At 39.8% G+C, this 14679-nt stretch overlaps 2 protein-coding genes across 5 annotated transcripts; one reads left to right on the top strand and one right to left on the bottom strand.

Moving 5' to 3' along the window:
* Positions 1-833: 833 nt before the first annotated feature.
* emp1 (epithelial membrane protein 1) lies at positions 834-6202 on the top strand. Of its 3 annotated transcripts, none has more exons than XM_017699112.2 (5): positions 834-1296; positions 2161-2279; positions 3036-3144; positions 3301-3441; positions 3990-6202. In XM_017699112.2, the coding sequence occupies exons 2-5, from the start codon at positions 2202-2204 to the stop codon at positions 4148-4150; spliced, it is 489 nt and encodes a 162-aa protein (XP_017554601.1). In that variant the 5' UTR covers positions 834-1296; positions 2161-2201; the 3' UTR covers positions 4151-6202. The 3 variants fall into 3 exon arrangements, with proteins under 3 accessions (XP_017554601.1, XP_017554599.1, XP_017554600.1); XM_017699110.2 differs by lacking the exon at positions 834-1296 and adding an exon at positions 1354-1472; XM_017699111.2 differs by lacking the exon at positions 834-1296 and adding an exon at positions 1375-1520.
* A 359-nt stretch (positions 6203-6561) lies between these two features.
* Positions 6562-13997, bottom strand: zgc:101679 (uncharacterized protein LOC450058 homolog). 2 transcript variants are annotated; one of them, XM_017699108.2, is made up of 12 exons: positions 13861-13997; positions 13430-13476; positions 13224-13296; positions 12650-12809; positions 12450-12518; positions 12227-12347; positions 11909-12001; positions 10863-10927; positions 8895-8964; positions 7970-8016; positions 7737-7792; positions 6562-7186 (listed from the first exon to the last, which is right to left on the bottom strand). In XM_017699108.2, the coding sequence occupies exons 1-12, from the start codon at positions 13917-13919 to the stop codon at positions 7105-7107; spliced, it is 942 nt and encodes a 313-aa protein (XP_017554597.1). In that variant the 5' UTR covers positions 13920-13997; the 3' UTR covers positions 6562-7104. The 2 variants fall into 2 exon arrangements, with proteins under 2 accessions (XP_017554597.1, XP_017554596.1); XM_017699107.2 differs by having other exon boundaries at positions 8895-8976; positions 13861-13996.
* Positions 13998-14679: the final 682 nt, after the last annotated feature.

Genomic DNA, 14679 nt, shown 5'->3' with positions numbered 1-14679 from the left:
GTACAGGGTGGTAGATTATAAACTAGCACTCCCTTTTAGTCCTTTTATATTTATATTTTTTCCTTTTATATTTACATACTTTTTTTACATTTACATTTCCTTTTATAACCACAGAAAGAGCTTTTTAGATGTATTTTGTATTATACAGTGATTAAACTGAGTAGACAGGAATAAAACCAGACCGTTTTAACAGCATGGCATTTGGGCCTGTTTCTTTTGTCAGATCAATATGCGTATAAAAGACATGATTTATTTTTTAAATCTAGGCTTTAGTACATTTTGTACATTGAAAGCAGCCTGGTGTGTAAATCTCAATCACTGAATAAACATAAGTGAAGCTTTTCTCTACAGCTGGTTCCCCACAGCTCACATCTCTCTCTCTCTTTCAGCTCACACACATACTCCAACCCCAGGGTGGTTTCAGAAGTCAGGAAACACCCTGGACAGGCCGCCAGTCCATCACAGGGCTGAGAAAGAATAATTATCGAGAGATTGTTAGGCTATTCATAAATGAATTACTGAAATCCAAGATGCATTTTACTAAAACAGCTTTTATTGGCTTGCGGCAGAGCAACACAGCACACCTCTGAGCCAACAGTCCATCACAGGGCAGAAGAAAGGAAAATCTAGAAACAACAGGATAACATGCAGGACGCCAAGCGTGAGGCTCCCTGACCGCTTACACTTCCATCAGGACAACTTGCAGAAAGGAGACCGAGTCTGGGCGGGGCTATGAATACCTTTAACCACGCCTCACATTCCAAATAAGAATGTAAAGGGCGTGTTCAGACCTTTAGCCCCGCCCATGCCGCGGTGCACCGTGCACGCTGTGGTTTCAGAAGCAGAGCAGTGAGTGGAAACGCCGGTAAACCGACGGTGTCAACTCACCGTCTGTTCCTGTTCTGCTGAAGAACTACGGACTAGCGCTCTGGCTGCGGCTGCATCTGAGCGGCTACTTCACAGACATACCTGAACACACACTAACGGAGCGAGATGACAGGAGGACAGAAGTTACACCAAGGCGAAGAGAGGATGCTTCTTGGAACCTAACACAGGGACTTCTTTCTCTCTTTTAAGCCTTTTCGCTGCTTGGAAAAATCCAGCTGTCTTGCAGATGACCAGACAAGAGACTTAAAAGGGCCGACTTTCTTTTCTGGAGCTCGAAGAGCTTTTGATGAGAGACGGATGCTGATAAACTGGAGTTGTTCCTTGCAGATCAGCTCAGCCTGCGCGGAGGGACGGAGCTGCTGCTGAGGTTGCCAGTGTGGCCATGGGACAGGCCAGGGTTTAGATGAAGTAAGTGCTTGGGATGGGATGGGATGGGTGGGGTTTTCATTGCAGCAAAAACGGTGCGGGAGGGGGGCGGAGGAGGTGAGCGAGGAGAAAACGCGGAGATGGGAGAATCTGTCTAGGTGTGGATCAGCAAATTCTGAAAATAAAGGAGAACCAAAAGCAGCGCGTAAATCTCGCAGGTAATGTTTTGATACCGGGGACCTGCGCGAGGATCGTTGCTGTCAAAGGTGTGTTGAAGTTGTTGATGTTGGGCGTTGAATTTCCAAGTCATGCGAGCTCAGAACGCGCAAGCTGACACAGCAGGATGGTTCTTATGTGAGGCGAGGCGATAGCCGGAGAAACGAGCGCTGAAAATCTGGATGCAGCAGAGCAGAGCAGAGCAGAGCAGAGCAGAGCAGAGCAGCGGGTGAATGCTGTCATCATCTCTGCAGCTGCAGACGCATCGAGCTCGCTGTTCGCGCGACTGGAACCGACTGCGCTGTGAATGTTGGTGCAGACACTGATGTTCAGCCAAAGGCAGTCAGAAATGGCTTTGCCATCTTTCTCAGGGCTGTTCTCATTGTTTTGGGACGAGCTTCCATTAAGCATAAAATATGCATGTGCTTGCTGCTGACATGGAGGTTAAAGCTGTTCTGGCACACCTCACGCTGTTGTAAGGCAAAAAGGCAGATACACTGTGGCGTTGGACAATGTATTATACGTTTGTCCATCCATGGAGAGCATCGTCCTGCCAGGTCAGCTGACCATAGCTTGCAGAACAGGCACTTTTCTTGATTTACTGTGGTAGTACTTTCTGTGGCTTCTAATGAGGGTCCATCATGCAGTCTGCAGTGTCCTTCAATATTAGTCTGTCCTTTTTTTTAATAGGTTAGAATTCCACCTCGTCTTCACTTCCACCTCTCAAGAGTATGTTGAAGGCTTTGGCTGGGATTTGTTTCCTTCATCTGACTACAATCTTCTTCCTTTTCTGGGCCACTATCGATGATGTAAGTGGTACCTCTCTTATTTTATTTTGTTCCATGTGGTATCTATAGTTATGGTACATTTAGAGCATACAAAATAATACAAAATTCAGATCCAGGGTGGGTTGGTGTGAAATGCTCAGTTATATACTCAGTTATAGTGCAGGTGGTGGTCGGAACCAGTCTGAGGCCTCTGAAAGTAACCACAAAGAAAGCTATATATAAAACAGTCACACATCTGCTGCGTAATGACTAAGACATTGTTTTCCAACGGTTTTGCGACAAGTTTTGGTCTAAAATTCACATATATACTTAAAATAATCGTGGCTTTACGCGCAGGACGTCGTAAGGCAAAATAGTACCCAAAGAAGTTTTTTTTCCGGATTGATTAGTTTCACTAATATAAACATTACACATAAAAACTCTGAAGACATGCGGAGGTTTACTGGTCAGTGTGAATAGTAAATGAAATGGCTAAACTTGCATTGTAGACATTGCAGCCTCTGGCTCCAATCATCACCCCTGCACAGAAATCCAGTGGGTAAATTTCTTTACATCTACCATTTCACATCAGATCACTTTAGTTACGTCTCAACGACTGAATTTGGCAGAAAGTTTGAAAAATCTGAAGAATCTGTACATTTCGTATGGTGCATTCATAATTTTATGACAATTTTCTTGAATGTGAAGGGGCAGTTGTCTATATACTGACTAAGACTAAAGACTTTTCAGTGAATAGTGTTTGATTACAGTTTAATATGTATATTATTTTATTTCTAGGCCTGGTGGTTTACAAGGACCCTGTACACAGACCTGTGGGGGAGGTGGGTGATGGACAATAACGATGATGTCTGGGTATACATGGACATACCCACATCTTATCGCAAAGGTGAGCAAAGCTCATAACTTATGAACTGATAACATGCTTTCAAGTATGCATGGTGCTGTTGAAGTGAACAACGGTTCACTTTAAGAAGCTCTTAACGTATGTAACTGTGACATATTGAACTCGTGTTAAATCCAATCTCTTTATTGCGTCCAACAGATTACCTGCAGGCAGTGCAGGCCTTTGCAGTGTTGGCCTGCCTCTTCGCAGTCCTCTCCTTGTGTATGTTCATATTCCAACTCTTCACAGTGGGGAAAGGACAGAGGTTCACCCTCACAGGTGTCCTGCAGCTGATCTCATGTGAGTATCGGAACATGAAAAAAACTTAACTTTAATTTATTAAAACAACTAATTTTTCTCTTCGAAACACTCAGCATTGCTTGGATGCTTTAGTACCTTCCCCCCATGTATAGCTTTGTTATTCTAAACCTGTTTTAAAAGGAAAAATTACCATTTTTTAATATTATATTTATTTTATTTATACAGGTTCATCTTTTTGCCTCTAGACAGTGTTTGGGACCAACAATGCATAGGAGCTTTGGTTTATCTAGATCGATGTCTTAGTTCATTAAGCCACACCCACATTAAGCCTTTTCATTATGATATAGGCTGATATGTTAGCTTAGCATACAGCTACTGACCTTTCAACGCACATATAAAACCAATCATCTGAATCCTTTCCTGTTTATTTCTATGCGGTTTTAGCTCATTTGATTTAGCACTGGACCCCCACCTAGCCCTCACTCCACCAACTGACCCTTCTACCTTCTACCTTCTACCCATTAATCAGTTTGACTCTAGTCCTTTCTACCTCTTTTGCAAGATTAAGAACCTTTCTTTCTGTCCAGGCTTCTGTATCATGGTAGCCCTGTCAGTCTACACGGACCACTTCCACAGAGGCGAGAAGGATGGCTGGTACGGCTGGTCGTACATCATGGCCTGGTTCGGCTGGCTGCTAACCCTGCTCACTGGTGTCATCTACATCATCCTGCGCAAGAGGGTGGATTAAACCACAATCACTGGATTAAACCATGACTCGGATTAAAGGAACTACTTTGTCTAATAATGCTAACATTGTTAATAATAGATGAAAGCTAGTATGAGCTAGTTAGCAAACACATTCAGGCTAGCAAGTTCCTGTTAGCTTTCATTTGTTGTTAGCCACATTAGCCTTTTAGAATAAGTGTCCCTTCTGGAGTCCAATTGCCAGATTAGATTTCAAAGAGGGCAAAGATTAAGACTAGTCTACACCAAAATGTTATTAGTAGCTATACTCAGCTGAAAATCCTGTTTAGGCCAACCATGGGGTCACATCTGTGTCTAGTAAACTGGACCCTGGTGTGCTTGTGTCAGATGTATTTCTGTCTCTGTGGATTTGCTGATCCTCAGATCACGAATACATCAAAGCGTCACAGCGTGTAGGCTACTCAATTGCTTACATGCACTGGACAAAAGAAACAAATGCAATCATTTTGCAAAAGCTTGATATAAAAAAGTAATAAATCCTGGATTACTTACTGTAGATGTGTCAGCTGTTACAAGCAAGTAATGATCTCATCAGATACTAATGTGGGAATTCACAACCAAACCAGAGTTTCGGCAAAAATTGTTGCATTTATATTTTTCTTCAGTGTGTAGAGATCATTATGGAGTCTTTTCTACCAAGAACTTAAACAGAAGGCTCATGTGGCATATAGTAAAAAAGTTAAGGTTGTTTCGTTTGAAGGGAAATATAAGTTAAGCAAATTGTCTTTCAAAGATGACAAGTCTTGGAAATGATGAATTATGGATACTTATAGCACAAGCTTTTTCCTCAGAAAAACACCTAGTTAATCAATTACTAAGTTAATTAAGCATTCAATAGCATTAAAAGATTTTACTGTACTAAGTACAAAGAAAAAAAGATGCTCATTTCCCTTGAATGAAACAAATCAAAAGACAAAGTGGCCCAAAAAGTGATTAAAAATGAAAGGAATTCTCCATCCACAAATGCTAACATGGCTAATGAGAAATGAAAGCCAGGGAAGATGATTTATCAAAATTTGATGTGCATTATGTTAACTGGAGCTTGCCAGTTCCCATGTATTACCAATGTCCTTTAAGAAGAAGAGTGAGAAATATAAGAAGTAGGTTATGCAAAACAAGGTGTAAAGAAAATGTATCTAATGTGTATATAAAGATGAACTGTATATATAAATCATATAGAGACATTATAAGAATGTAGTTTTGAAAAAATACCTGAAGATACGCATACAAGAGTATTTGTAGAGCCACCAATCATTTCTATCCAAAGGTCACAGCATATTGTTTTTTTTTTTTTGCACTAGTCTTCTTCTTTGCTCACTTTTATTTCAGTGGTTTCGACTGTTTATGTTATGCCATGTTGGATTATTTTATTTTTCTATAGATTCGTGAGATATGGGCTCAGGGCCAATATAAGTTTAAGAGTAATGGTTTATGTCGTCTATCTTACAGTCTGGTGCTGCAACAACTTTCTGTACTTAAACTGTCTTAAACTTCAATGTTAGTGCTAAACACAGTACAGGAAGATCGTTTTAAATCGACAGGCTTTTTAACACCTTATTGTAAACTATACGCTTTTACCATATCGTGGAAAAAACAGAAGTTCGTCACCCCAGGTATTGGTTATGATATAGTTCTCATTGATGCAGTCATGCCACCACTGTACCTGTTGTAAAGAGCACTGTTGTGAAAGCTCATGAATGTTCACATGGTCCTGTGATGACACAGAGCACCCTAGAACCTGGGTTTTAATCTAGAAAGCCATGGAATGATGAAGGAATAAACAAGAGAGATTGTAGTTTTGCCATTTTTATTTGAGCTAATATATCATTGCTGTCAGAAACTTGTATCTCCAAAATGGTAACATTACAGCAGAAGGTAAAAATATCCTTTAATGTAATGTACACCATACGAACACCATATGACAGACATTTTCTTGATAGGCAGTATTTAGTGTAATATAATCAGTAGTGCCACATTTAAAAAAAAAAAACTATCACAAACTATGATTATAATAGTATTAAACAATTCCCACACTGCACTACACAAATCAATTACACATGACCAATTACTAGTTTCTGTAATAACACATGCAGTTGGTAGTGTTCTTCCAGAATATATCCAGAAATAAAGCCAGAAAAGCACAATGTGACATAAATTATGCCATATTACAACGATAACTATAAATATCAGCATGTTGGCCAGCCCAATCAAGATTTTATTTATTAAATAATATTGCAGGATTTTTATTAGTTTGGTCATCCTGAAATACGTCAAAAAAGGTCAACATGGAGTTACAAGTTTTGATAAGACAGCAAAAATATGTTTCTGTGGCTGAAGAACAAAACTCTGTTGTAGAAAAGATGAAGTTTGAATGAATTCATTTTTGAGGTGAGATTTTCTGATTAATGTTCCTAGGATGGTTCTTCTTGGAGCACTCTAGCTTACATTACATGTGAAATCGATGTTATTACCTTTGGTTTAGCATGAGCTGTATGGAGAAATGACAAATGAAGCAGACAGTGTAAAGAAAGACCTGCATTTCAATAATCACACCAATAAAAAAAGTGACTGATTACTACTTGACTTTATTTACAGCAATGGTCAGTATATCATGTAACATTTTAATAAATATCAAAAATCTTTCTTAAATTATTTAAAACATCACCATCCAAAATAACATACATAAAACCAAGGTGGAGGGAAAAAATAGACCACAGGAAGTATTTCGTTTAGAGTCCAAGTTCCTTTTAGTTTTGATGACATATCACCTTAAATGAATGTTACATTTACTATAACAAAATTCAATTTATACACATGTACAGTTCCATCGCTCCATCACTGACCTTCTGTAGGAATTCCTTGCTTAATGCACCAGGCACTGAGAAAGGAATGTTTCACAGAGTGATACTGTATGGGGGTGTGCACGACTGGACTGAACTAAACTCCCTGACCAGAGGGGGTGATTCTTTCCTGGACAACAAGGTGGAGGAGGTGATTCTGCTCTGCAGTGAGAAGAGGCCTGAAAAAGAGAGAGAGAGCATGTGTAAGCGAGCAGGAAACAAACAATAAAAAGGGAATAAAAGTGGAGGGAAAATGAGAGATAGAGAGAAGTAAGGAGAGAGGGAGTGAGGGAAAGGGCAAAAACAATGGGTTGAAGGGGAGGGGAAACCAGAAATGGCATGGAGAAATAAATGTTTTATAAACCATAACCATACAGTTCATTTTGGAACCAATTAAATTAAGACAAGCAATCATTTTTTGGCTGGCATGAAATCCTCAGACTACTGTGTAAATATTCCACTACAGTGCAGAATGTGTATATTCCAGTACTGTGTAAATAGTTTCTCCAGTCACATTTGTGCATTCAGTGCATTTTTATATAATAATATGATTCTGATTGTCATCACAAACAATTTGAAACAAACTGTGGTGAAATCTAACATTGCCTGATGCTTTGAATTATTTTCTAAGGAATCATAACCTAGATCACTGTGATTTATCAATAATTGCATTTGTAAGTTTTGTTTTTTAAAACTATGACTAGCCTGAATTAAGAGCAGGTAACTCACCATAATTCTGTCTGGAGAGACTTGAGAGATTCTGTATCTTTCTCCTGACATGCCATCTGCAAAACAGCAGTCATTTAAGGATACCCATCCATATTATGTAATATGAAGTATGCGCTATGCATTGTTAGTATCCAACAGCATTCATGCACATTAATCAGATATGAATCCTATACATGAAACCAGGTGATTAGTAGACCCTCACTAGATATGACTGCATAAAATAAAGAACTTACCACCACAGACTGCAGCAGGAGGAAGACATCTTCTGGGAGGAAGTTCACTGAAAAGGCAAAAACAAGCCACTCACTAAGAGAACACACTAAGAACTACCTACAAACATGTCATCCTCTCAGTCAGGGCTGCTCAATATATTGTTTGGTATGTTGGCATGTTGGACTTTGCAATACTGACAGTGCAGAAGGCTGCTGTTTTTCACTGCATACTGACCAAACCTCAGATGATCAACATGTGTTTGTGGTTTTTGTAACAGAACACGGCACTGCATTTTTTGGCAAGTATTTTATTTTATTTATTTTTTGTCGTTAACCATATTACGTCAACAGTTAATCAGAGTGTAGTATCTGGTCGTACTGTGCAAGCCTACTTCCAAGTAAAGAACACCACACACCAATCTGAGTATTTACTTCAAAAGTCACGTTTTTCCAAAGGTAACCAAGATAATCACTTCATTTGAGATAAAAAAAAAAAAAGAACTGTGTTTACACCTGATATTAACATACATCTTGGGTGATGCTATCATCAGTGGACAGCTTTAAATGCAGTTGCAAACTCAAAAAGCCACTGTGATCAGATCACTGATCGCCCTAATGCATCTACAACACCACTGAAGGACACCCTCATCAACCGCAGCTGTCTGCGTTACTTCTTTCTTAGTCTGTCTCTAGGATTTGTGTATGCATTTGCAATCCATGTGATTCAACAGCTCGGACATGTACACATTTTTTTCCCCAACTTCAAATGCAGCAAGAGAATGCATAGTAAATTGTGCCACAAAATCCAAACTGGTCAGTAGAAATGCAATCAAGACCCATGGAAATGCCCAGTGTAGCCAGATATACATCTTGCCATCCACTTGTGATAAGATCGCTCATGACTGATATTAATACCAATTTATCGTGACCAGGGCCACACACTTACCTTGACTGTGTGAGTCAAAAGATTCCCAGGCATATCTCTCTAGTGTCTGTGCATGCTCCGGCAGAAGCTTCTGTGGGGGAGGCTAACACAAATGCCAGGTTATATAGATGGACTTCTATCAGAACAGGCGTTTATTTCAGAACCATTTTGAGAACCATTTTTTTTATTGTAGGCATATGGGCACAAGAGCTAAGCGATGCACAACTAAGTTATTGTGGTGTCAAATTTGACTCCCGACTTCTGAAGCTGGAGCCTAATAGAGTTGACTCCTTGGTTCTGATTAACTTTAACTGATAGCGCAAGAGCCATTGATTAAGGACTAAACTGATACAACAGAAATTAAACCATCCTAAAAGTAGTTTACAGAATTGTCATTAGGATATTTAGTCACATAACATGGTTCTAAGCCTCGATACAACCAAGGCTTCCATGTCGAGCTCCTTTAGTAGATTTTAGCCTTAATACAGCTTACAAATGTGTTTGTTAGCCAATAGCTAGTCTATGTAGTTAGTCCCATGACGAAAAAAATCTTTAAAAATGTGAGGTGCAGACAGTTAACTCTGCATATGAACTTCAGGCTAGCCCGGGTCAGGCCATATGTGTTAATTAACTTGGGCAATATGTGGCAGATGTAAGTCAGACTACATAATGTCACTGACATATCTGACATATCTACTCTGCATTTTTTCATCCAACAAAGCTTAAAGCCTTGTTTATATAAAATGCACCACTGTGTTTGATGTTTTTATGGGTCGTGTTCATAACTGTTTGTTGTTTAACAGCAAGAAGAAGTGGGACAGTGGTGATTTAGTGCAATCTCACACTGAAAATATGATACAACATATAATACTGAATTTTAAAAATACATCTAACTAATGTGAACTTTGTCTACGAAAACAAAAAAATCTCAAAAACTGCATTTAACAAAATCGTGTGTCAATCACTGGCAACCTGGCTTTGACTAATTTGTTCAAACTGCTATATAACAGCCTTTTCCTACAACTTTCAATATTTGTCCTTTGTCAGATTATTCTAATTAACCACAAATAATTATTTATGACCTTTTTTTCACCTCTCCTTACCAACTGTGTCAATAATTATAAAGCTTACTGTAACATTACAATAACAGCGATATACACTACACTGCCAAAAGTATTCACCTGTCTGCCTTCATACACATATGATCTTGAGTGATCACCTACTCTTAATCCACAGGGTTTGATATGATGTTGGCCCACCCTTTGTAGCTTCAACTCTTCTGGGGAGGCTTTCCACAAGGGTCAGGATTGCGCTTATAGGAATTTTTGACCATTCTTCCAGCACTCCAGAGGACACGTCTCCACTGCTCTACAGTCCAGTGATGCTTTGGATTGCACTTGGTGATGTAAGACTTGGATGCAGCTGCTCGGCCATGGAAACCCATTCCATGAAGCTCTTTACGCTGTTCTTGAGCTAATCTGAAGGCCACATGAAGTTTGGAGCTCTGTAGTGATTGACTCTGCAGAAAGTTGGTGACCTCTGTACACTATGCGCCTCAGCATCCGCTGACCCCGCTGTCATTCTATGTGGCCTACCACTTCATTACTGAGTTGCTGTCGTTCTCAATCATTTCCACTTTGTTATAATACCACTGACAGTTGACTGTGGAATATTTAGTAGTGAGGAAATTTCATGACTGGACTTGTTGTACAGGTGGCATCCTATCACGGCACCACGCTGGAATTCACTGAGCTCCTGAGAGCGACCCATTCTTTCAGAAATGTTTGTAGAAGCAGTCTGCATGCCTAGGGGCTTGGTTTCATACACCTGAGGCCATGGATGTGATTGGAACATCTGAATTCAATTATTTGGATGGGTGAGTGAATACTTTTGACAATATACTGTATTTGTCTAAGTGTTATCTTCTTAACATGACTTCTTTATGACTCCATGGTGGCACACAAAGAGACCTTATGAATCTGTGCCTACCTCAAGCAGCATGAGCAGGAGCACTCTGGAGATTTCACACTTTGCTATTATGTCCATAAATGCACCTGAGGAAGAAAAAAAAGGAATTCAGTCATTTCTTATACATAGCCAGGTGTACTGTGTATGAAAGCCTTCCATCCATCGATATCTCAAATAATCTGTAACTACTTTAAAGTCCACTATTCTAAGTAAAATTAAATGGCTCATGAGCTGAAATGTAGGACATCTAATGAATGTAAAATGTGTAACGGCATAATGAATGCTTAGTGTTAAGTCAATTCCAGAATTGTCACTCTTCATGAATATAAGACAAAAATCAATATAATAATTAAACCACCGATTCGATGAATGATAGTTTAGACAAATAATTTTTTTTTACATTGTGTTTTGAAACATTTTTTTTAACTTTTTGTTTTCAGAAACTGTAGTTTTTAAAAATATGGGCACTCCATTATTAATATTTGATATATCTCCCCTAGTGAAAATGACACTTATTCTTTTCCCTTCATTATTCTTTAATTTTATTTTTATTTCTTAAATGTCTAACACGGATGGAGAGCACCTGTTGAAAGATCTTGGACTAATCCTCCATGCAGAACATCACTTAATATGCCTTTAATTACAGTTCCAGTAATGTTTTGCAAGTTTCAGGCTCTGCATTTTCCGGCTTCGCCTTCCAACTTTTGGCCAACTTTTATGTTCGTATTTAATGACGTATCTGGCCTAGTTTCTGCAAACATTGAACACCAATAATTTGGGTGCCGACTATGTATTTACAATGCAGAATGCACAAGCACTGAGAAACTTCTCTGTTACGCAGAATATCTATAAACCTATCTCTGCTCATCTCACCAAAAACATACACTATTTGTTAAGAATTTTTCCATCCTATAAAGTTGCCCTTTTAAAAATGCCAGATTTTGTAACAACAACTGATATGCATGTATATTGCTTATATAACGTTCTAGATCTTTAAAAAAAAAATGTAGCCACAACAAATATGACCGCAGACTAGACACAATTGGTAATATCCAATATGGTCTCACCAACAGGGGTGTTTGTCCCGGGAAGCTGCAGCCCTCTTTCCTGACACATAATCTGCATTTCCGAAAGCACAGCCAGTGCACCATCATAATCACCTGTCAATCAAACAATCAAAAATTCTTGACAATTGCCTTAGCAGCTAGAGAGCTGCTTCTTAAAATATGCAGCTTTCTAAACATCACATTTTAGTAAAACAAACTTTCCCACCATAATCTGGGCAACATGCATCCTCTAACTCAACCAAACAAGCTTCATAGTAATAAAAGTTTTGTTTAAAATTCTTACCAGTTTAAAAGTCCATTATCTTACTTTGTACTCACGTGTCAGTATTTTGCAGGAGGCCATCTCCCATAGAGACAAAAGAGACTCAACAGGGGTCTGAGTCTGAAGCTCTGCAGCTCTCTGAAAGTGTACTACAGCCTCTCCAGGCCTGTTCATCTCCTGTACACAGAGAGACAGAAATAATTAAACACATTTCTGCATTTTACAGACAATCCTGTAAATGCATATGCAGCCTACTGATCTCCAATAGATAATTCTTACCTTAAGAGCATTGCCAAGTTCAAGGGAAAGACTGGCAGCCATTACTGGCTGATTCATCTCAATATAGACCTAAGAAACATTATAAAACAGCTATATGAACTCTCAGAATCCTCCAATTCCATCCACACATGTGCAGAAGCTCCACAGCTGAGCTCCATTATTAAATGCCGTAGGTATAGGGCAGAGAACTTATAGGGTACCTTTATGGCAAAGCTGTAGCAATTAAGTGCAGCCTGCAGGTGCTCATCAAAGCCTGGAGCCTGCAAGGCTCTGTTCTCCTGCTCTGAGGCTAGAAAGAGTCTAGCAGCATCAGTCAGAGCCAAGGCCTCCCCTGGTGCATTAAACAGAGTCTGCTCACACCTGGACAACATATGACAAGGTTAATAACAGAGCATGCTCACAAACACAAGGAACAACATAAATAACCCACTGTTCTGCTAATAGATCAAATACACAGACCCCAAAAATGGGAAGGTTACTCAAGTATCAGCCAGGAATGTCAACAACCTCAAATATAAAAAGCATGGCTTACTCAGCGTTTTAAAGCAAGGTGTACCGCGTTATATTCACTGACACAAAAGAATCAGCCTATATGTTCAAGGGTTTGCAGTTTGCAGCTGCTGCTGCGTGTCCTATTCTATCTGCAATAGTTTTCTACAGAGATTACAGTTGAATGCCCGTGTCAGTAACGAACATACCATAAAACAGCTCAATTCTCTAATAAAATGGGTAATCTGAGTGCTTCTGGACATGGTGTGAGTATTGAGTTCTTACCGAGCCATGGCCAAATTACAGAAGGCTGCATACTGAAGACAGTCCTGCTGTTTCAGCTCTTTAGCTAACTGACCTGTAAACAGAAATGGCATCACACAACTGGCCCGCACTCTCCAGCTATGAGACCAAAGACATGGCAGGATCTATGTCTCTGCATTCGACGTTTATGGTTTCAAATGAGCAGCTAGCCAAAAAGAGTAACTCACCAAACTGTTCGCTTGCTTCAGCGACGTTGGGCTTCCGAAGAAAGCGTCTTTAAGGAGGAAAACACACAAGCATGATTGAAGAAGGACTCACTGTCGGTTTGGCTGTGTGCCCATTCCACACCAACCGGGCATCAGGGCTAAAACAAACAGCGAGCTAACCGGTTTATCCTTCTACTATAATGTAACAAAAATGGCAATCATGCCACTTACTGTCGAAGTATTAACTGCTGGTCTGTGTTTAATAAAGCAAAGTGTGGCTTTCACTGAGCTTAGCCAGGACAGCTAGCTGTTAGCTAGCTAGCTACAGAGAGCTTGTTTACCATATCACTGAACGGCAGTAATGGCGTAACAACGACAAGCCACAACACCATTAGAGAGTTAATGTCATGCTCAAATACCATCGCCATAGATAATCACAGAAAACCTCTTACTTCTTCAGCTTGTTGGACACCGCGCGATAGCGCGTCAGGAAGTCTCCCTCCGCTGCCATTGTTGATGCGCGAAGAGGGCGTGAAGGCGGAGCTGAGAGAGACCGAAGCGTTCCTATTGGCTATTCGGCAATGTGCTGTAATTTGATTGGCTAACGCTTCAGTGGGCGGGCGGGTCTGTCAGTGGACACAGGCAGGAGCTTAGCGGCTCCTAGCGGCGCTGAAATTCACTGACTGCTGAGTTTTCAGCTGAGAGGAGATCAACTGACCTCTCTATAAAATATAGAGTTGAACTATTGGAGTATTATTTTCTATACAGTAATACAAGAAACGTGAATCGCAATTATAAGCATATCCTTGGATATGGACCTAAGCCTATTCTGCTTAAAGGGAACCCTGGCTGTCAGACAAGTGGGTCCACATGTGCAGTAGTGTTGAAATATGTTGTATTAACTAAGCAAAAACAGCAAATTGAATATTATGGAAGAGTGAGATAAAGAGTTCACTTAACGCCACCTTTAGCTAGAGCATAACATCACCCAATGTTATTTTCCATGAGACTGTCTCCACCATATGTCCACCACCATATGATAGCAACCTACTAATAGAGGGATTTTTCCCACTGGGGCATGTACACTATTTAAAGGCATACGAGTCTTACAAGTCAGGGCTCCCTGTAATCATATCCTATGAAAAGCCACAGTCGCCTACCTTAAATACCCATATTCTACCTGGGCAGTTGAACTTGAAGCAGGATCTCTCATAACTCTGGTGGGAAAGCTGGTAGAAAATCATTTTCTCTCTAAACTTTGAAATAACATT

This window comes from Pygocentrus nattereri, chromosome 12 (assembly GCF_015220715.1).
Source record: "Pygocentrus nattereri isolate fPygNat1 chromosome 12, fPygNat1.pri, whole genome shotgun sequence".
NCBI classification, from domain to species: Eukaryota; Metazoa; Chordata; class Actinopteri; order Characiformes; family Serrasalmidae; genus Pygocentrus; species Pygocentrus nattereri.
Note: the sequence above shows the minus strand (reverse complement) of the source record. Positions and strands in the feature narration are given on the sequence as shown.